Here is a 23337-nt window from a genome sequence, read left to right on the forward strand (position 1 = left end):
CGGAGGTGAGGAAAAAGGCGGCGGCCAACGAAGGCGAGGAAAAGGGCGGCGGCTGGCGAAGGGGAGAAAATGGGCGGCGGTCGGTCGTGTTGGGGGAGAAGGAGTTTTGGGATTGTGATTTGGAGCGGTTAGAGTTTTGCAAAAGAAAGCTAAGCTGCTAAATATAGTTGGGTTTTTTTGTAAATATATTAACTTTCAGGGATATTTTAAAGAAATATATAAATGGTTTTCGGGGCGGATCAAAAATTTTTCCGTTTCCTGCTCCGAATCAGCCTCATATCATAAAAATTGCCTTGTTTCTTGCCCCGAATCCGTTTATTTTCTCCAGTTTACTGCCCCATTCGGGGCAGATCGAGGCGGGAGCTCCACCAACCCGAATCCATTTGTATCCCTATGGAGAGCGAAAGTGGAGGAAGAGGACGCGATACTGTCCGCACTATCGTCGTAGAGAGCCGACGGAGCGCCGCGGAGGTAGTGGAGGAGGGTCGAAGAGAAAAAAAAAAAGGGTCGTGACGCGGCCTCGGCAGAGTCAGAGGCGAGGAGGGCGGGGGGGTGCACGGACGAGGGTGTGGGCGTGAGGGGCAGAGGCAAGGTGGGTCGTTTCCGCCTCCGCCTCCGCCTCTGTCTCCACCGCCTTCTTCGACGAGAAAAAAAAAAAGAACGCAAGAAAAAAAAAAAAAGAAAAAAGTATAAGAATATTTTGAACAGTTTGCTAAAAATTTGAATCGAATCTGTAAAATTAAAAAAAGGCGATCCAATTTTACAAAAACTCAAAATTTGTGAATTTTTTATACAAATTGGAAAATAAAATAAATAAAAAAAAATAAAACTAAGTTTTTATTTTAATTAAAATTTAAGATTGAATTACCCAACCGCGACCCCTTCGCTCTCGGTTTCGTCGTTCGCGCGAGCGCTCTCCGCCATGGTGATCTCTCACTCTCTCCCCTCTCCCCCCAATCCCCCTCCAAAACCCTAATATGCTCCTCCCCTTTTCGCTCCCATGGAGATCAAAACCCTAGTTTGTCGTTTTCCGCCCTTTTCTTTTCGACATCAAAACCCTAACGCGCCTCTCTTCCTCCCCAGGATTACCTCAGAACCGTCGTTCCCTCGCAGCTCACCGCCGAGCGCGGGTCCAATCTCGTCGTCATCAATCCAGGTTCCAAACCCTAACTTTTTCTTCATAATTTGTATCGAAAGAACGATCTAAAGGCTCTTTTTTTTTTTTTTTTTTGCATATACTGTTGATTCGAGCTAGTTTGTTGATTGAAATGTATCAACATTTGGCAAAGAAAAGTTATGTAGTGCTAATTTTAGCCGCAATGCTCATAAATTTTCTTGTTTCTTGCAATTTTATTTATTTATTTTTTTTAAGAGTGTCCTCCCTTACTTTTTGGTTAATCTTGTTGCGTGGAAGGTTCGGCGAATGTAAGGATAGGATTTGCTCATCAACAGGTGCCGTTCAATGTACCGCATTGCGTTGCTTGGCATCTGAAGGGTCAGGATGAGGGGCCAAGAAGAACTGTACAGGACCAGGTAATCAAATACGGTGAAATTAATAGAACTTTAAGCCTCGATTTTGTTTAATTCTATTAGGTTTTATCTGTAAAATTTGTTCTTTCTTATTTTTGTTCCCTAATGATTGACCTTAGATGCTTAATACTCAAGCTACTGCAACTCAAACGAGGGAGCGCGAGAAGGCATATGACATTGTATGGAAGAAAGCTATAATATTTCTTTTTGACTTGACTTTCAGACCACAGGAAACTCTATTTCAGAAAAAAATGACTCTTGCATTTTATTTCTAGATTGCGTCTCTATTGAAGATCCCTTTTCTTGATGAAGAAGCAGCAAGCAACTCATTCCCCCGTAAGGTATGATCTTCCAAATTATTTGAGTCAATTAGTCAACATTGATATTTAACTTCCCAAACTTTAAGCGTGAACTGGAGGTGTTTAGATTGCATAAGCTTGCCTATGTTCATTATAGCTTGGACGTGTTGAGGGTTATGCTCCACATCAGAGTAGAAGTGATACTACTTTCGCTTGGACGAATGTGATGGAGAAGAATCCTAAGTTATCAGTAGCAATAGGTACTGTAAAACCATTTTTTCGGTCATATCTGTTCAATGAGATTTTTTTTTTCCCTCTCCTTTTGTCTAATTCCTTGATTTTTATTATGCCATCTCCATAGTTGCCTTGCATTGTTGCTTCTAATTTGTTGATTGTTGGAAAAGGCTGATTATTTACCTCACACGAATGATTGTTATTCATGCTTCCTCTGGTAATGCTTATCTTTGTTTGAATGGTGGTATTTTGGTGGTGTTTTCGTTCTGAAGCAATGTACTTTTGGTGATCCAACTCTAATTTGAATTTTTAATTTTGGTGATTGCTGCCAGTAATTGCTAAATTAGCATTATATTTCGTTTGTGGGTTTATGTTGCTAATCATCTAATTGATCTCTCAGAAAGGTCAGAACACAATGCTGGTGAAAAGGATTCCCTGGATAGTGCAGGAACTCGTGGTAAAGGTCCTCATACTGACGAATGCAAGTTTAAGGAATTTATAATGGGAGAAGAAGCTCTGAAAATCCCCCCTACTGCACCATACTGCGTGAGGCGTCCCCTGAGGCGAGGCCACTTTAATATTTCTCACCATTACTCTTCACAACAGGTATGCTTGCATCTGACTGCAAAGTGCATATATATGATTTACTTCACTATGTACTTCACCTACCTTTGGCAAATTGATGGTCTAAAAAGGGTAGCTTATGATTATGTTGTTGGACTTTGTATTTAGTTGGGGATGCTTTTTTCTTCTTTTTTTTTTTTCCTTCGACAGTACAACATAATAATAGTTTCCGAATGTGTTCAAAGTTTGCATTCCTGACTTTGTTACAAACATAGTAATGTGTAGCAAGTGTTTTCTGAACTGGGTTTCAAACTGGAGAAGGGCAAACGTGAAAGGTCAATGGTTCAACTGGGATCCAAATGGTGATTGGATGCTTCAACAGAAAAATAACAATTAATTACAATAAAATGAGGACATCCACAATATTTTTTCTTTTAAAAAAAATTATAAGTCAAGTTAAATATAGTGGTTTGCAAATAGTACTGCATTGCACTATTAGAAGGTAACAAACAGAAAGGTCAAAAAAAAGAAGAAATTGGTTTCAGCTTAGATAAAATGTATGTTAATCAACTGTTGAAGCATGTAAGTGGAAAAGATATATGATCTAGTATGTCGTGTTAGCTTTTAACCAATATTCCAAAAGGTGGTATGTGGTATATATGCGGTTACATACTGCATAGTGCATGTGCGGTATGTCGGCACATGCATACGCATATACAGTCCATCTATTAAAATATTAATAAAATATTTATAGGCATTAAACATATATATAAATGCTTCCTAACAAAGCTAAATAACAAAAATACCACTCGGTAATTCGCAAATTAAAATAAGTAATTTCAAGTAAAGGACCTCATACGCACACATATATCACTAAAATAACAAATAGCAATTTACTTTTAATTATTAAATAGAATAATAAATAGGATTTCAATGCAAAATTATTAAAAATGTCAAACAAGCATCAATGTTCTGTAAAGTAGTATGCTAAACTTTTACGAAGAACAATAACTTTTTGAATAAATTGTCATTTGCATTACTTGATATGTCCAACACTTACTATAATAACATCTAACATACTACAAAATTATGCATTAGCATTTAAACATATGTATTAGATACATTTGGAATAATACCCACTAAAATAAGACGAGAGATAGTTAGGTTATATTTATATAGAGATAATTGCATTTATATGCATTATTATCAATTAAACTTCTATGAAAATAGTCATACATATATGTATAATTATTAATCAGACAGTCCCATTCAATATTATATTTTAATCCCACCTTAAAGAAAAACTTTGCCGCATCTGCTGCTGCATATGCGACCGCTTGCTGCATATGGGGCCGCATATGAGCCGCATATGCGGTCCGACCGCATACTGCACCGATATTACATATGCGATGCTGGTCCGAATGGCATATGCAGCTGCATTAACCACTTTTTGGACCATTGCTTTTAACAACTTTGACTCTTTATATTAAAGAATGGAAGGAAAGGGCATCTGAAATAGTTCATGCAACTATGTGATAAAAAAAACTATGCCCGTTACATTATACAGAAATTACTTTAGGTCTAGATTTATATGTTTCAGAAATAAAGATGAAATTTGGTTGGTTTTCTTGGGGTTGTACCTGGTTTTCAGGTTTTGTGGTTCAATCAACAGGTCCTCTAGTTTTGGGTGGTTTAAAGCTGAAATTGATATTTGGCACGCAAAGTCCCAGAAGTACTATGCAGCGGGCATCTGATAATGACTTGCCGACGTCCTTTTCGGCGTTGGACTTGAGATCTGAAACTCCCAACATGTTCTACACCAAAGTTTTAAGTGCCCGTCGGTACGGGCCGTATCCACCGTGCCGTACCGTGCCAACAAGATACCGGCACGATACAGACCCCGTGCCGATATCACAGTTCAAAACTCTCTGTTCTTTAAATTAGTAAGTAATTTCCACAATAAAGTTCAAAAGATGTGATAAAAAGACATAATAAATAGTTAGAATATTTTGTTGCTAAAGAAAATAAATATTTTATGCTATTATGTGTCGGCACACAAGAATATTTTTGACCGGCAGGCATCGGCACGGCTCGGCACGCACCGTGCCGGTAAGTTTCCGGCACGACCCCGTGCCACGGCACTTAAATCCTTGTTCTACACGATTCTTAGTAACATCTAAAATCTTGAACTAGATGTCTGACACTTTTGAGTATTTTTATTTTATTGAACCGACATTAGGTCAACTTGCTTTTTAACCTAGTCCACTGTTTGGTCCGTTTTGGTTTTCAGATGATTGGCAGTGTGCTCAAGTAGTAGTAATGAGTTAATCAAGTTTTGCTCTTCTTGGGCTTTTTAAATTCATGGTTCTGAAGCTTTAGTCTTGTAACAGAAGGCTGCAACAAATGTAAATTGCCAGGACTGATGTCCATTTACGAGCAAATGTAATGTTCTATAGCACATAAGGCTTCGTTTGGGATTGCAGAAAATTGCATTGCGTGCGGTGAGATACTATGAAGAAAAAATAGTTTGTTTGTAACTATAAATAATATTACATTGTGCATATCATAATGAGTTGGTTAAGAATTAATTTCTGCTGTCCCACCCAAAAACAAAGAAGCATATCTCTATATGCTTTCACCCCAAGCTCCTTTTTGCCCAAAGCGTTAGTTACCGATAGATACCAAATGGGCCCTAAGAATGAATGATGCTAAAAGTAGAGATTTAAGTTTTATAAGTTATTCAAATATCATGTAAAGTTAGTTTTAACTTATGTCTATTCATGGGAATTTTGTGATTAAACGATGGGACATATGGGTAGAAAGATTGATTGTGATTAAAGCCAAAAAAGGAGTAATGAAATAGTAAATAGTAAGTACTTGACTGAATAGCTACTTTTGATATAAGCAAGGATTCTACATGCCGCACCTTGCTGTACTATGCCGAGGTCGTGCCGGCATGTGGGACAGGATCATGTTGATGCTGTATCAACTATGTATTTTTATTTTTATTTTTTGAGTTTAAGATATCTCTTTTAAGTTTTTTTGAGGTGAAAGGTTTTAGAAATGTTCTCCGTACTCGAAATATATAGTTCTTGTCCATCTACTACCATATATTGCAATTAGTGACTTCAACTGCATAATGACACCAACTTTTAGTGAAAAAAAAATACAAATAATATCTCCCTAAATATTTTTTATCATTTTAGATTGTAGTGAATTTACCTGTTGTAATGTTTTTCTATAAATTTTAACCTAATTATAACTTCAATTTTGTATTCATGTACATACTTTCATAATATATGTAAAATGATTTTTTTAGTTATCAAGATCTTTATGACTCTACTTTTACTATTTTTTGTGAGATATAACATCTGAGCCATTTTATTGCTATTAGAGATATTAAAACAATCTAAAAAGCTATTTTTTCATGAAAATTTAATTTAAAAATGCGTTCCAATGCTTCCCGGTTTTCTAGTAGCGTGCCACTAGAACAGGGGCGGCACACCAACGTTGGCACGATCCATGCCGCCGTGCCATGCTGCTGGTACAACGGCACATGTTGTGCTGGTGGCACAAGGAATCCTTGGATATGAGAGAGTTGAGGGACGGTAATGGGAAGGAGAAATGGCTAATGTAACATCACCAACTAGCTATTATAAAATTATAATTGGCACGCCCTGTGCCGCCGTGCCGTGCCGTCCCGTGCTGCTGGTAGAGCAGCACATGTCGTGCTGGTGGCACAAGGAATCCTTGGATATAAGAGAGTTGAGGGAGGGTAAAATGAAATGGCTACTGTAACATCACCAACGAGTAATTCTTTTTAAAAAGCTAATTATTACTGTGTGTCCGTAAGATCTATAATGCAGGAAGATATTGCTTTGTCTTGCAGGTTTGTGAAGATCTCTCTGCTATTTGGAACTGGATATTGGTCGAAAAATTGAAAATTCAACTGGCTGACAGAAATTTGTATTCTGCTATTCTTGTTTTGCCAGAGACATTTGATAGCCGTGGTACAATATCTGAAATCTTGAGCATCATTTTTCTTCATGTTGTATACCCTTTATGTTACTTTATTTGAAGTTTTTTGTTTAATGTTAAATTTCAATCTTTCTCATTTTTCTTCTGTTTATAATTTTACATTTGGTATGTTACTGATATGAATGCAAAGTCCATTAGTCAAAAGTGAAAGCTTATAGTTCTTGAAGATCTTCTGGTTGGGGAAACTTCACCAGAGGATCAGCATACTGAAGTATTAGTTTATATTTATCCGTTTATGTCTCAATGAAGTTTGATATCTGATATGTCAATGGCTAGAAGACATGTTTGACGGATCCACTTTGTTTTCCTTTGTTGATTTTTAGACTGTTTTGGTCTTGGTCAACAGTTGACTTTTTAAAGGTTGTTTGCTCTTTGGTTTGGGCTGAAGTGGCGGAGAATGCCAAATTCCTCCCTTCTACTTTACTGGGCTTCCTTCACAAATGCTCAATAGTAGTAATTTATGCTTTAAGTGGATAGATTTTCTCGTGTATCAATGAATGAAAGAAATATTAAACATTATCAATATCAATATACATACTGTTATATTAGCAGGTTGGTACGTATAACAGTATATTAATATCATATAGATTAACTTGTTTTTTTTGTCCTTGTCAATTGACGATTTTGCTATGATTTATGCTATACAGTGTAATGAAATCCTGTCAGTAAGGATTTTGGACCAAAGTAGATTGGTATGAATTATGATCTTATGTGGATCTCAGTGCTTATTATACCTACATTGCTTCTTTCAATTGTGAGACATTTTCAATATCGAGGCACTTTTTCACTAATATACTGTGCATTTCTGGGTAAGGTATCCGCATTGTGTTTATTGCTTACTGAAGGGCTGCAAATACTTAGTGTTTTAACTCGAGTACCTCCTAATCTAGAAAGTCAAACATATTTTCAACATATTCAAGATTTTAATTATATTCTGACAGAAATCAAGGAAATGCTCTCTATCGTGTTGCGTGATTTAAGGTTCAGCACAGCAGTAGTACATCAGGTACGCGATCCCTGTACTCCTTTAACTCAATCATTCACATGACTGTACTTTCTAATCAGTCCTAAGAAATTACTTTTAAGACATCTATGGGTGTAAAATATTCTAGAATGCAAATCTAGAAAGATTATTTTTGTTCTTTGTATTTAAACTGCCAGCTTTTAATGTTCTATTTGGTACGCAAGTTGAAATAGATATGCCATACTAAGATATGTGTGCAAATAATCAAATTTGAGGGGCAAGTAGTACTATTCAATCCCTTTGAATTGGGAAGGAAACATGGTTACTTTGAATGCTTTACTTCAAGAACAAAAGGCAAGTACATACTACGTACCATTGAGCCTTATAATGTATTTATTGCACATAACCATGCCATCTCTGACTATGTTTTCACTGCATCCAAATTACTGGAATATATTATTTACTGAGACACAAGAACTCCAGAATCACTAGACCCATATCAGTGGAGGAGACAAGATAGATGGAGATATGAAAAAGGGCTTTGTTTGCAAATAGCCCCCTGATAAAATTTTATTTTAAAATTGGTCCTGTTAAAAATTTATTTGCAAAAATGGACCTGCCCCTGCCACGCAAGCGCCACGTCAGCGCCACGCGGGCGGGGCAGGAGTTTAAGTTGAACACGGTGAATGGTTCACCGTGTCCAATATGATATTTGTATTGGACACGGTGAACCATTCACCGTGTTCAACTTAAACTCCTGCCCCGCCCGCGTGGCGCTGACGTGGCGCTTGCGTGGCAGGGGCAGGACCATTTTTGCAAATAAATTTTTGACAGGGCCAATTTTAAAATAAAATTTTGTGAAGGGACTATTTGCAAAAAAAGCCCTATGAAAAACTATATTGAGAAGAGTATAGTTAAGATGGGAGTGATGGATCTTGAGTTTTCAGTTTATGTTCCACCAAAATTTATGTTTGCATTATGATTTAGGTGTAGGTCATGAGCCAAATCATGGGGAGAAGTATTTTAGAGAGTGAATATAATTGCAATGACTGTGACATTGGCTTTTGTGTAGGAAGAGTAAATGAAAAGGAGCTGAAGATGGGTGAATTGGGACTTATTTAATTGTCCAGTAATGAGTTGGAGAAGTATTCACATATTTTGTTTTCCCGTAAGTTGAATGTTTAGTAGAGCTGACGAGATGGGAGTGATGGATCTTGAGTTATCAGTTTAAGTTCAACCAAAATTTATGTTTGCATTATGATTTAGGGGTCATGAGCCAAATCGTGGGGAGAAGTATTTTAGAGAGTGAATATGATTGCAATGACTGTGACTTTGGCTTTTGTGTAGGAAGAGTAAATGAAAAGCAGCTGAAGATGGGAAAGTGGGACCTTATTTAATTGTCCGGTAATGACTTGGAGAAGTATTTTTCCACATTTTGTTATCCCGTAAGTTGAATGGTCAGCAGAGTTGAGGATGATTGAATTGGATGCATAACTTGATAGACGGGGAAAAATAAAGGAGGCTCTGTTGAAAAGCACCTTAGTTATGTGTTTCATTGCTTAGATTGCTCTAGTAACTAAACAGATGTTAATGTTGTTTTAATGCTTACTGTGGAATTCCATCTTCTCCCTCCACTATAATCTTTGTATTTTGAAGTACTATTCGTTTTCTTTCAATGGAAAAGAAAGCTATTATAAACAATTTGATAATAAAAAGCTAAAAAAATGTCCATAACATGCCAGCGGTAAGTACTTTGTCAGCTTATGACTAGCTTATCTCTCTGTCGCAGAATTGCAAAAATTGTTAAGCACTATGACCATTATATCTGTATCAAACACTTACAGTTGAAACATTCTACTTGCAAATATATTGAATTCATTTGTGCAAAATAAAAATGTTATATTTGGAATATGTTTTAATGTTTTGAAGAACAGTACTAGAACACTTGAAAAATAATCTTTCTCAATGCATAGTGAACCATGACTGTGCATTAACTGTCAAAAATTGACCAAAATGCATCAGTTTGGTTAGAGATTTAAGTTTTTTTCAAATGATAAAAGCCCTAACATGGACCTTCTAAAAATGCACTGGAGTAACTTTACTTTTTCTTGGCCTACTTAATACATGTCATCTAATTATCATTGAACAAATACATGATAAGCATGTGTAGCATCTCAAAAAAGGAGGGTTGCCATCCCTTTTAGGTTAGCTTTGCATCCAATAATTTCTACTTTTTTAGAACATTTACACTTTTAACTTCGACATTCTGATTAATTTTTTATTGATATAGCTACTATAAGACTCTTACTGGTTTTTAGTCTATAGAAAGGGCCCTGGTCAATCTTTCTTGTATTTTAACTCTCAACAAGAATCTCATATAATTTGATGTCATTTTGCTGGGAGTATTATATTTTTCTGCCGAAGATGCTAAGATTCTTTCTCATGATGTTGAATTTAAACCAATTTATCTTTCAGGAAGGTCTTGCTGCTGCATTTGGTAATGGATTATCCACGGCATGTGTTGTGAACATTGGCGCTCAGGTTACATCTGTAATATGCATTGAGGTAGGGTTCCTAGTTTGAACTGAAGTTTCAATTTCATAATTTTTTATCTTATCATCATAAAGATGGCAGTTTGAATCAGTTACAAATGGAAATAGTACATGCTGTGTTTGCCTTAAATTGATGTTTATTCTAATGTTCAGGACGGGGTGGCTTTGCCTTCTACAAATGTCAATCTGCCATATGGTGGAGAGGTACTTGATTACTCTTGCTTTTCACCTCCTTTGTTTTGTACTACTCATTCTGAGAGTTTTTTCTCCTTTGTTTTGTACTAATTCTGAGAGTTTTTTTTTTAACGTTTACTACATATTATTTTCTGTTAGACTAGTTAATGACATAGTGAAACTTTTAACTAGGATGAAATTTGAAGGATCGTACTTTTATCCATATTTACTATATTTCAACGGACCAAATCCTGGTCAGCTCAGCTCATCGATAGTCAGACTTCACTCCATTCTAAGTCTGTTGGCCATGTGAAGTCTGAAAAGTATATGAGATCTTTCATGTAAATATTCATTCACAAGTTAATCATGTTTTCATCTATTTCTTCTCCTAAAACAATCTTGGGCGAATCTTTTCTATTCATTTCTAACCATGTCATGTTGGGCCTCTCACTGTTTTTTATCATATCATCTGCCAGGGGGACATGCATATCTCTACCTTTCATTTGGCTGTAGCATCTCTCTTTTCATGGATGAATGCTTTCCTTTGTAATCGTAATTTTATGTAACTACAATCGACCATAAAATCCTTATCTTAGTTACACTTATTCCATGAGTGTGTTGTTTCCTACTGGTTCTACATTTTGTTCAATAACCAATGCGACAATTCTGTGAATTTACCTGTCAGTTGGAATATTTGACCCCATATGTTTGGAATGCCTATTTTTAAGGAGGCCATAGCCTTGAATATTTTTGAATATTTGTCGACTCTTCTCCTTCTAAGCATATTGCCTTGAAAGTTGGACCTCCTTATCCGAAATTTGTCTGTATTGTTTCCAACTATATATATTTTTTTCCTGATTTTACCTACTAAGATAAATTTTATGCAATGGAATAATCCAACGGGCATTGTTTTGGTGGACACTATTACGTTCATCAAAAAGTAACATAAAATGTGAAGGATTTAGAGTAGAGCCTTCATGTTACCTTCGGGATTAGCAATTTGCTTATTATGCCGCTACTAGTTCTCACTGTGGGTAACTATTTCTTGATGCATTTCCTTTGTCAAGTTGATATATTGAACAAGAATTGGTCAACATTACATTGAAAAGAGGAAAAAGTGGTCTCGATACCGGCTATGTGCTCGATAATCCTCAATTAAAACCCTATATTAGAGGTATTCAACCTTGTTCGAATAACTTTATCATCATCTCTATCTGGACAGCATTTTGTCGTTGTAGTTCAAAAGGGAAACAAAGTTCTAAACTACTTTCTTGATACTTAATTTCAAGTGGCTTTAGTTCTTCAAACAATTTTGTATCCTATGGAAGTTTAATTAGGATAAAGTTATGGCAGTGTCAGTTTACTGAGGGGTTGCTGTTAAGCCAAGGGAAAGAAATCTAAGAGCTATAATATTGTCCTGCCATAATGGGAATCTCTATTGTTTTTCGATGAGCCAAAGGTGAGTCGGTCATCTTCTTGATGAACTGCATTCAGAAATTGGATTAAATAAGTTTCTTTCATTGGGAAATGGGATTAATTTTGTGGACTGCCCACGGCTCATCAGGAAGAGTTAGTTTGTTACTTGCACAATAAATTATTGATGATAATAAGTCTGTGATTGCTGCTTACATCAGGCATCCTGTTTGACAGTCGGATGAGCATGAAATACCTACATCTGTCGATCTCTTGGTCAAACATTATGTATATGTACTAATCCACAGTCTTCTTTGCATGACTCGTTGCATAATTCTTCTTAGTTTATTTTTCTTTGTAACCTAATTATATAAAACTTCAAGCTAAATGTTTTATCTATTTCCTGTAGGACATCTCAAGATGCCTGCTATGGATTCAACAGCATCATCAAACTTGGCCGCCTGTTCATACCAATCCAATGAATAAGCCTGTTGATATGTTAATGCTCAATAAGTTAAAAGAATCATATTGTCAGATCAGAGTGAGTGTTGTACACCAGTGTGATTTAGATTGCGTGTCTATATGCATTTCATGTAGATTGTGATTCATGACATCTGATGGTTATTTTTCTTAGATGATCAGTTCATATCTTGTGATATTGTTTTTCATAACTGCCTTTATCATTCTTTGTCCCTTAAGAATGAGTTCTATTTTCCAACTAAACTTATAATGATCCAACATACTAGAACTTATGCATATGCGTGCATCTATGAGCCTAAATACCTGCAAGTTTTTTTGTTAATTTTTTTTAAAAAAATTTTAGGGTGCAAAATAGAGTACACGATCTTTTTGACTGTCTATAGTCCTTTATTATAGTTCAAACCAAGATATCTGGAAATTCATTCATCTTACTGATGTGATATTTATCTAAACCTGGTGCAGTTGAGTTAAATTTTAGGATTTGAGTAGTGGATTCGATGAATTGGTTGACTGTGTTGTTAGGTTTTCAATTTTTGCTTCGAAGCTTCAGTCGAGTTATAATGTAGTCAATTGTTTAGTCTACACTGTCTTTTAGATTGACATTCAAACTTTTGTGTTGGTTTGAACTTCTCTTTTCCTGATTTTATAATTGTCATGAAATTTACTGCAAATTTTTGCTTCAAATTTATACTTTCTTCTACTTCTATTAAAATCTAGCTTTGTTATTATGCGCTGACATCTGTATATGTTTCACAAATCTCTTTTTTTCTGTATAAGATTAACCTCCTTGTCTGGATATTTTTTGTAGGAAGGAGAATTTGATGCTGTTGCTGTAGTTAATTCGTTTGATCAAGAACATGTTGCCTCACATAAGACAAGGCTATCAGCCCTCAATGTAATGCTCCTTTATAAAACTGCACATTTTATTCTCATATTTAGCGTAATATTCTTTCTTAAACAGTGTAAAAGTAGCATTTTGTTTGTTTGTTTATTTGTTTGTTTGTTTGTTTGGGGTCAATTTAGCATGCCTAATTTAATTACCATCCTTTAATCATGAAAAGCTAATTATGTGTGTAATTTGCTTCATTGGTCACTTGAATCGTTTGCTCTCAGGACACCAAACTTCAATTTCCTGCCATCGTTGTACTGAATTTCAATTTCTGTTACAATTGGTTCCAGCTGTCAAGAATGTTTAACTTTCCTAACTGAATGATGATGTAGCAGCAGGCTCAGCTGCCATGTCATCTTCAGGACTATCTTACAGTGATCCTTCATGATGCAGCAAATAAGTTATGTGCTTAGAAGGATGATATTGAATCTGATTTTAGAATGGCATGTCATCTCTCCATCAGGAAATCTTAAGGCCATCTGGAGTTGGATAGTAACAGAAAATTTTCTCTAGTTCATCAGTTTAATGACCACATCGAAATATCATTGTAAGTTCAATATGTAGAGGTGAATTTGGTGACACTCAGAAATATGACTGGATGATGCTCAATTGCTTATAAAGAAAGCATAAGTGTGCAATCTTTACATAGCTGTGCAAGATATGGCACGACTCCTATAGCAGTTAAGTTTCAACGATATATAATGTATTAATTCGAGTGAAGGAAATGTTCTTCTAGCAATGCATTGATGCCAACCATGAATTAAATTATCTATATTATTATATTGCTGAAAGCAATTTAGAAATATCATGGGAGATGATTTACTGCTTCATTAATGCACACACTGCTAATGTTGATTTCTTTGCAGAAAATATTTATACTATGAATTTACTTTTTAAGTATCTTGTCATAATTCATGTAGGTTCCTCCTATGGGTCTTTTCTACCCAACACTCTTTGTCCCGGAAGAATACCCACCTCCTCCCCGCTCTTGGTGAGATGTGATTTGGCTATTGTTGTAATCTGGCAAATGGATAATTATTTAATAATCAGTCATCGTTTTCATTGTTGCCAGGTTTCAGGACAATGAGGATATGCTTGAAGAGACTTGGCATATGGAGTTCCCTAGGAGGCCTGACATGCCAGATAGCTTTTATCCCAGTGGTAATGGTGGACTTAACATGTGGGACTATCACATTTTTCCTCGGAGATTGAAGAAGGATGAGAAACTTGGCCTTGCAGAAGCAATTACAAATAGTATTCTTTCAACAGGTAATATTTCTCCTACTATCTTTCTTTATTGTGTATTATTATCAGCTTTGACATGATTAATTCTGACTTATATTGAATTAGGGCGTATTGACCTTCAAAGGAAACTGTTCTGTAGCATACAGCTGGTGAGGTGTACAGTAGATTTGAGTATGCTTTTATATGATTCGACACATTTGAAAAGACCTTATTGATCTGTTTTGCAGATTGGTGGCGTAGCTTCGACATCTGGTCTTGTTGCAGCGGTGGAAGATAGGTTTGTACTTTTTTTTTCCTTTTTTGGATAGGAGATAGACTAGGGAGTTCACTTTTTTTGTGAACAGGTTATGTATAGTTTTATTCATGGATATCTATGCTAGCCGTGCTGATCAGTGTGGGTTGACATGTTTTGTCCTACGGCAAGTAAAATCTTGGTTTCATTTCAGTCCAAGGATTATATTCTGATTCACTGAAAATTAATTTCGTAAGTTTTTTGTGTCATATCATTATTAAACAGGAGAAAAATTCTTAATTGATCTTGAAAATTTCAGTTGTATCAAAAACTATATAACCACATATTGTTATAGTAGGTTTTATGCCAATCCCCTTTGCTTCTCTATGTTTAGCTTGAAATCATATACAAATGTTTATTGGTTTGACATCAGCTTAGCTGGTTTAAGTGGCGGTCAAAATTTTCCACAAATGCTTTTTCTAAAGCTTACATACTGCAGAAGACTTGGGTGATGATGATTTATTCTTTTTCGTTCTTTCTGTATCTGTAATGAACTCCTTGGTCCTGGATTCTAAGAACTTTGCTTCTTCGTTCAGGGTTTTGCATGCCATTCCTTCTACTGAAGCAATAGATACAGTTGAGGTTAGTTTCTTCCTACAAAATACTATTGCAGGAATTGAACTGCTCTTGGGTTAATGCCTTTCTATATTGCTTGGAGATGCTTCAAAGAAAATCTTGCATTTTGCAACTGATTTGTCTTAGGTTTATTTTTACAATAGGAAATTTCACTACTAATACTGAAGGGAAAAATTTAGCGAAGCATCTTAATTTTGCATTCTCCAGCTGAAAATTACTTATGTGGCTCATACTCAACAATTTAAGAGGAAAATTTTTCATTTTGTAAGATTTGATTCTATACCTTGTGTAATTTTAAGGTGCTCTTTTGTTGAAATGCATGTAGCATTGCGGAATATCTAAGTCAAATCCTGACTTTATTATATTCATCAGTTAAAGGTAGTTGATTTTTTATGTACTTGTAATAGGTACTTCAATCAAGAAGTGATCCATCATTTGTGCCTTGGAAAGGGGGAGCAGTAAGTTATTTTATCCTCCCCATTATTTTTCTTAGTAACCTTAATGTTACCTTGGATATGCAAATGCACAATGGATCTCTTTTTATGGTGTTTATGTCGGCATGTTTTTGAAATTCTTGAATAAATTTTGCACTACCTTGAGTAAATACTTATGCTACATTGATCTTATTACTTGGAAATGGAGAAACCTATCGTATGTAGAAGGTCAGCATGTTATTAATTTCTATTACTAGTGAACAGACAATCTAAACTTGAAAGAGTTCAAGTGCTGCTTCCTTCTAGCTTTCACTGTTCTTTAAAACAAAAATATCAACAATTTTGGAGTTAGCAATAATATAGTTACCTATTAGAATTTAAATGTCAAAATGGCTTTTGAATTATATGCTTGGATAACTGTGAAATGGTAAAATATATAAAATATCAAAGTAATGTTTAATAATAAAAACAACTGTCAAATGGCAGAATTCTGTGCTCGGATGACTGGAATGGTAGTGATCCAATAACCTCTCTATTTGTTTAAGATAAAATACGGAAAACAGCGTTGGATTTATTGCGATATGCATTACACTCTGCTGCTCTATAACTGAAATCAAAGAATGATCCTACCATAATAGGATGGTAATATCTTACACTCTTGTGTAGGAACTGTGAAATGGTAACATAGATAGAATATCAACGTAATGTTTAGTGAAAACAACTGCAAACGGCAGAATTCTATGCTTGATTGACTACAATGGTGGTATTCCAATACTCTATCAATTTGTTTTAAAGCTAAAATACAGAACTGCCTTGGATATATTGTGATATGCATCATACTCTGCTCTGGAACTGAAATCTAGGGATGATCCTACAATAATAGGATGGTAATACCTTACCCTCTTTTGTAGGAAGCTACTATGTAGGTTTTCTAACAAATGGAGGGGGTTATCTTTAGGTTTTGATTATCTAGGCCAGTAAAGTGCAACAATATACCCGGGACGGTTTCTGTCTTTTACTTGTTGCCCTATTTGCACATCTCATTAATTTTTACTGCAGCTGATCAATATCCTAAGGTTTCTGTCGACTACACAATATAGATACTCAGATGTGTTATGCAATATCCTTTTGGTGGAAAATCAGTTCATATGTTTATGAATGGTGCAAATCTGTATATCTTTGTATTAGCAAGTTGTCGATAAGTGGTATTACATTTCTTTTTCCATAGAAAAGAACTTTTTCTCGTTGTTAGATTCTTGGCATACTTGATTTCGGCCGAGATGCTTGGATCCATAGGGAGGACTGGATAAGAAACGGGGTCCACATTGGAAGTGGCAGAAAGTACAAGGATTCTTATTTTCTCCAGGCTCAAGCAATGTGCTATTACAACACCCAATAGGTAATTTGCAAATGGTGAGCTTCAAAAAGGAATTTACTTTGATTACAGCATGCCTTAAGTGCTTACTGTTATCTGCTTTGATACTCTTTGCCTGGAAAAAAAAAAGTGGTGTATTATTATTCTTCTAAAATCTTGGATAAAAAGTCATAACTTTGAATGAACATTACAATAATGTGAAATGATTACTCAATGGTCCCATCAAACTGTATTTTGTCCTAAATCAGTTATAATTTTAAATGTCCCCTTCACAGGTTTAATCTTTATAAAAAAATCAAAGAAAGGGAATAATGAAATGATTATTCAATGCATGGAATGTTGCAAAACCAGTAAACCACATTGAAGTTGTCCGAGGTTGAGAAGGCTAAGAAAAAGAACTTGATAGATATATACGATGACCAATATTGTCAATCCTGCTGGAATTCTGGCTTAATTGATCAAGAAAGAATATTCAATGCTTGATTTTGTTTCTCTTAGTCTTGTTGCAAGTGTTATAGCCGTATTTTGGCACCCAAATATTTACCTCAGCTTGAAACACATTGACTGTCAGTTGAAGTGAACACTGTTGTTGCTTTCGATAGAGCTATCTTACATCTTGCAGTTTACTAGAATTATGTATGCGTGCTCACAGATGATGCATGATACAGGACAGCGAGAGTTCAATAGAGATAAGTAACTGGTACAGTTGCAAAACCGTCGACCGTATGAAGCACGGTGAAGCTTTCCCAATTTGTTAAAACGCGTAGGTTGGGCCTGCTACTAGATGGGCTTGTAGAACAGAACGAGTACTAAGATCGAGGCTGCAAATAACTTAGGATATATGAAGTTGTATTGTGATCATTGTAAATATGTCATGAACTGATGGAAGTGATAATGATAAATGAATTCTTTTTGGAGAAAGTTTTGTTTATTTGGTATTTTTGATGAAACTTTTAGTCTCTTTCATGAACTGTTCTGAGTACCTCGAATCAAAAAATTGTTTGTGAAACCGAGTGAATATAAAATAAAGTTGGGACGTGGGAGTGGCTATGGGCCTCTTTGCCTCCACTGTGACTACTGCCTTTGCTTTCAGCAATCATTTCTGGTAAAGTAGAAATTCTAATCCAAAGCTTTTGATTCTGTTCATTGGAACTATTTTAGTTATAACGCTTACACTGTTAAAGTTCGCAATATTTTATCAGAAAATAGCATGAATCAGTTTAACATGGTTTTGTTTTGCTAGCAGAGAGAGACTCATTGTACTTTTCTGTATATATATCACTTATGTTTAAATAGTGTTACATTTTATAATATGCCAAATCATATTTGATCATAGACATGGTCTTATCCTATATGACTGCTGTTGGTAGCACTGCCAATGTCAGCCTTACAATGTGATCAAAACTCCCAGTGAGAACAATCTCACCAAAACTAAATGTGTTTGATGCCCTAGTCACATTTAACCTAATCTCCAAATTTTGTGTTCCTTGTGGAGCTAGGTTGAATGATGGTGGCTGCACACTAACTTCCACCCCCTCCGGCGAGATCACGGAGCACGAGTACGTCTCCGATTTGTTGGCGACGTTCTTCACCACGCGGCGAACTGACGGTGATCCTCTTAGATTTGATATTGTGATCGACGGAAGGTTTAGATTCGTCGGCGAAGCGAGTGAAGCTTTGCATGCTGCTCCGGTGGCGGCGCGGACGACGCCTGGAGTAAGGTTGGGCAATGAGCACAAGAAGCCCATGTAGTCTCCAAATTCTATGGGAGATATAGAAGTATTTTCAGTTAATTTACAGTTCAATGTCAGAATAGATGATACAAATTGGAGGTGGCCTCTCTACAATACAAATTGTTACCTGCTGGAAGAACTAGTCCTGGATCAAGCGCTTTCACCGGATTTATAAATCCAGCACCGTAGTCGAATGGTGTGGCAAGATGCACCGAGTACAGCTCTGCGCCTTCTGCCATGATCGGCCTGCCGGCATTGCTATGCTTATTTGCGGTGGTCAATAGAGCAGAGGCTATCATCGATGGCGTCCATGATGGATGCAACTGCTTGATAAGTGCCGCGACTCCGCCGACGTGCGGCGCCGCCATGCTTGTGCCCGACAGCAGCGCAAAGCGATGGCCGGAGAGAATCGGGTCGGCTGCGCTGATCGGGCTCCATGCTGCCCATATCTGCTGGCCGGGGGCGAGTATGTCCGGTTTCAGCACATCGGCCGGATGCAACTCCCAGTCCAAGATGTCGGGCCCTCTAGACGAGAATCGGGCGACGACGGGTGCTTGTGTTGACCCGGCGAAGGTCGGGACTCTTCCTTCTTTGATTGCTGCACTTGCATGGTTGCCGACTATCGCACCTTTTACGTCCCAGGATGTTTGATTCTCGTAGTACTCCCAGAGAGCCTAGTAAGTCATTTAGTATATAAAAGAAAATTTAATTCTCGTTTGTAACACGATTTCTCTGCTCCGAGAAGCAGCAGTCACTTATCTAACCAAGAAAACGTCTCGGGCTAAGAAGCTTAGTTTGAAACTTTTGCTTTTGATTCAATGATCAGCTGTTTAGAGCGTCTAATGTTTGAAAAAGTTACAACTTGAGCTTCTAATGTTTGAAAAAGTTACAACTTGAATAGCTCTACTCAAAAAATACTTATACAGAATGAGATCTATAAATCATACTGACCTTCGCATCAGTTATGCGAGGGATCATAATGCCCGGAATGGGGAAGGGGAGGGGTTGCGCGATAAAGTCTCCATACAAAGCACTAGCGACGAGAATGAAACCGAGGAATCCGAGAGTATTCGCTGTGTCGAGGATGGCGGTGACTGTCGACGTGCCATTCAAGAAGCCCTGCAAGAACGAGCAGATAACGATGCCGCCAAGCACTTTTGCAGGCTGCAGCGCCTCCGGGTGCTGGCATTCTTCGGCGTCCGTCGGGCTGCTTAGATTTGCTGCTGCTGCATCCCTAGCTGAGACCAGCCTGAATTGGAAAATCCCATCTCCAGGAGTTGGTACTGTTAATTGTTTCGAGCAAAGAAAAGATAGCATTTCTTGTTAGTATACTTTCATTCCCTTCAGATTGAATATAAAAAGTAGAAGTTTCAAATTAAAGATAGTGTTTGTCGGAGCAGAAGCCCATTCAAGATTTTCCTCTAGTCAAAAGCTTTTATATTGAGCCTTTGGCTTATGCTCCTCTTCAGTCAAAATTATTATTGAAGAAGAGCAAACCAAGCATTTTAGTAACATGGAATAAGTAGGTTGATTGGGAGAAAAACCTTATGGAACACTAAGATAATCTTATTTTCTACCTTTCGTATTATATATTAACTGTATTAATTAATAGTGCTTAACGAGTGCTCTTCAGGCGCTCGCTAAAAAAGCTCTTTTGGTATTTGGACTTGCCTGACAAGCCAACACCCTGAATTTGGAGGCCACTTCCCAGGACAAGCACAGGGCTATAACTTCTTCCAGTAGTGCCAGCACCAACTCCCACCACCCAAGGGCTAAAAGAAACAACAGAGGCTTCTCCTGGTCCCTTGTTTCCTGCAGCTTGAGCCACAAACATGCCAGCTCTTCTTGCTAAAAGCAAGGAGATGTCAAGCACACTCATGAAAGTTATGGTGTCCACTGGGGGCTCATCTGGTCCAATGGAAAGTACTAGAACATCCACCCTATCTTGAGCCGCCTGCAAATTTCAGTATAGCTAACAAGTGAAACTTGATTCAGTTGTTTCGATTACTGCTAAATAGACCTGATCAAATTCAGCCTGATCTAAGCCGAAGAGTGTCGTATTTGACCTAATCTCGGTAAGTAGTAGGATAATACATGCGAGTATTTCTCAAACTTTTGGAGAATTACATTACGTATTGGTTTGTTCTCAAAATTTCACTTGTTTCTGAAAATTCTGGATGAAAAGTCCTTGCTTTTTGTTCTGAATAGAGTTACTGTCTGTCTAGCATTTTACACAATGTATGCCGCATCATTTAGTTCAAAATGTCATTCAATTCTCAACAAAGTAAAATTTTACTTTTCCAGGGGGGGGAAAAGAAGTAAAAGGGTCTTCTTTTAAATGGAGTACTGCACCAAACCAATGATTAAGCTTACTTGGTCAATTGCTGAAACAAGATCAGCAGTAGTTCCTCCTGCAGGATACATGGCCTTGTATACTCTGAGCCTGTTCAAAAACACACAGAGTGCTACACAAACTTAGTGATCACTTAATAGTAATTTCATGAGATATTCGTATTTGAACTGCAGCTGTGGTCTTGCCTTGCTCGAGGCGCCATTCCGCTCGCAAACCCGTACATGGCACCGTCTACAATCACAGGGACTTGCCAGTTCCCTGCCGCGATCGAAGCCACATGACTGCATGCGAGGATCCTCGCTTCGATTAGTTCATCTCTTCAAATGTAGTTTAAGTTTAATTGCACACTACTAGGGAACACTAACTATTAAGATGCTTTAGTTAGTCCTTAATATCTCTATCAATTTCATGCACTACTAGTCCCTGAACTTCCAACTCGAGTTTCATTTGGTCCTCAAATTTGAAAATTTGACCGCATCAGCATTTACGAAATTCAAGTAAATTGCACCCCTGAATAGTTCTCCAATATCAAACTGAGAAGTTCAAGAATTATATAAATTGATAGTTGAAACAGAATGCTTGTGTTCTGACGGATTGTACGTGCAATGAAAACTCTGCTCATGCTGCAGGTCTGTCGTAAACGAACCAAAATGTGGTGCAATAAGAAGAAAACCATGCACAACATAAGAAGCTATAGATATAACCTGCCATGTCCAACACCATCAAAAGGCGACAAATCTCGCGAAGGATCGAGAGGAAGAACTGCAGCTGCCCCCGCCGCGAAGTACCGAGCCGACAGTATCTTATCATTACACGAACCGACTGGAAATTGCGCACCAGTCTCACAAACACCAACCAAGAATGGTTCACTCTGGCTTGAACTCGAGGGACTGTACGCGAAGCTTGGATGCGAGGGATTGATGCCTGTGTCGATAACTCCGATGACCATCCCTTCCCCGGCGTGCTCTGCTCCGCCTTCTTGAGCCCATACACCTCTAGGCAAGTCCAGCAAGTGTGGTGTGTATGTGGTCATTAGCTTTGTTCTTCTATCTTTCTCTATCTTAAGCACTTCAGGAGCCATTCCAAGTCTCTTTGCCTAAGTCAATGTCATAGCCAACTTATATACATATAACAATTGATCTTGACTAGGGCTGTCAACGAGCTGATCACGAGTGAGTTTGTTATTAACGAGCCGAATACGAGCTGGCTCGCGAACAATAAGTTAGATTGTCATCCTTACTATTAGGTAAAAAGCTGAAAGAAAATTAGAAAACTAGAATCTTAATCTAATAACTAAAATTCAAAAATATTGCTCTCTTTATAGAACCTAAAATCTAAATAGCTGGACATGAGCGAGCTGACTCCAGCTCGTTCTCGACTTGTTTTGTTAAACAAGCAATCGATCTTGACCTCATTTCGTGTCGAACACGAGCTGGCTCGCGAACAGCAAGCTAGATTGCCAGCTCTTATCTTGACCACCGACAGAGCTTTAAGATTCGGATGATGGATGTGACAGTTTCGCCGTGGTAATGATTCCTATGTAATTCCTGTTCTCAAATCATGTGGTTCACCTGAGATGCAGATGTGCGAATTGCGAAGCCATTGACAATGTGGTGAAAGCTGCAGAGTTTGCTGTAAGTCCCAGAATCAAGATTTTTTCGAAGAAGTTCGGTGTGAGATTCCACTACACGCTTTTTTTGGGTTCGATATTGTTCGCTGCATGCACAAGCGTACACCGAATTGAAAATGTCAATGTGATTATACATTACGGGGTTGTTTCGATGCATGAGCATGTTGTTTGATGAATCTTTTGTCGACGATACTCGGAGAATTTCTTTCACAGCAATTGATTGATAGTTCAAAAGTTAGCATTGGATAATGTATTTTACTACATAAACAAGATCTCATTCTATGGATTAAAATTTCATAGAGGTCTCTGTTAATATTAAAATTTTCACATTGGCCCTCTAAATTTTTAAAAATCACACTTGTGCTCTAATGGTTCATGAACTATAATTATAATGGAACATTGTTGAAGGAAGTAAAGCAATGAAATCTTCTACTTAGGCTATAATATTTCAAAGTAATACAATGGTTTTCTCCAATTTACCTTAAATAAATATCTCAATTAAAATTACACTATAAATGTTATATGTCTTAATTTATTAAGAGTGAACTACTCATGTTGTTCA

The 23337-nt window shown here is 37.1% G+C and overlaps 2 protein-coding genes across 12 annotated transcripts; one reads left to right on the top strand and one right to left on the bottom strand.

The window, feature by feature from the left end:
• Positions 842-18692, top strand: LOC109707569 (actin-related protein 9). Of its 11 annotated transcripts, none has more exons than XM_020228940.1 (21): positions 842-925; positions 1084-1156; positions 1415-1533; positions 1650-1709; positions 1806-1871; positions 1987-2089; positions 2464-2669; positions 6517-6637; positions 7607-7671; positions 10105-10194; positions 10335-10385; positions 12178-12309; positions 13057-13143; positions 14058-14128; positions 14210-14406; positions 14488-14531; positions 14610-14659; positions 15211-15256; positions 15658-15708; positions 16937-17083; positions 18559-18692. In XM_020228940.1, exons 1-20 carry the CDS (start codon positions 923-925, stop codon positions 17081-17083), a joined length of 1782 nt encoding a protein of 593 aa, XP_020084529.1. In that variant the 5' UTR covers positions 842-922; the 3' UTR covers positions 18559-18692. The 11 variants fall into 11 exon arrangements, with proteins under 11 accessions (XP_020084529.1, XP_020084526.1, XP_020084525.1 ...); XM_020228937.1 differs by lacking the exon at positions 18559-18692 and adding an exon at positions 17728-18125 and having other exon boundaries at positions 16937-17097; XM_020228936.1 differs by lacking the exon at positions 18559-18692 and adding an exon at positions 17712-18125.
• LOC109707433 (subtilisin-like protease SBT2.4) lies at positions 18362-22996 on the bottom strand. Its single transcript, XM_020228676.1, has 8 exons — positions 22717-22996; positions 21850-22241; positions 21331-21426; positions 21166-21235; positions 20464-20746; positions 19744-20075; positions 18920-19466; positions 18362-18821 (listed from the first exon to the last, which is right to left on the bottom strand). Exons 1-8 carry the CDS (start codon positions 22936-22938, stop codon positions 18409-18411), a joined length of 2355 nt encoding a protein of 784 aa, XP_020084265.1. The 5' UTR covers positions 22939-22996; the 3' UTR covers positions 18362-18408.

Source organism: Ananas comosus, linkage group 3 (genome assembly GCF_001540865.1).
Source record: "Ananas comosus cultivar F153 linkage group 3, ASM154086v1, whole genome shotgun sequence".
In the NCBI taxonomy this organism is placed as follows: Eukaryota; Viridiplantae; Streptophyta; class Magnoliopsida; order Poales; family Bromeliaceae; genus Ananas; species Ananas comosus.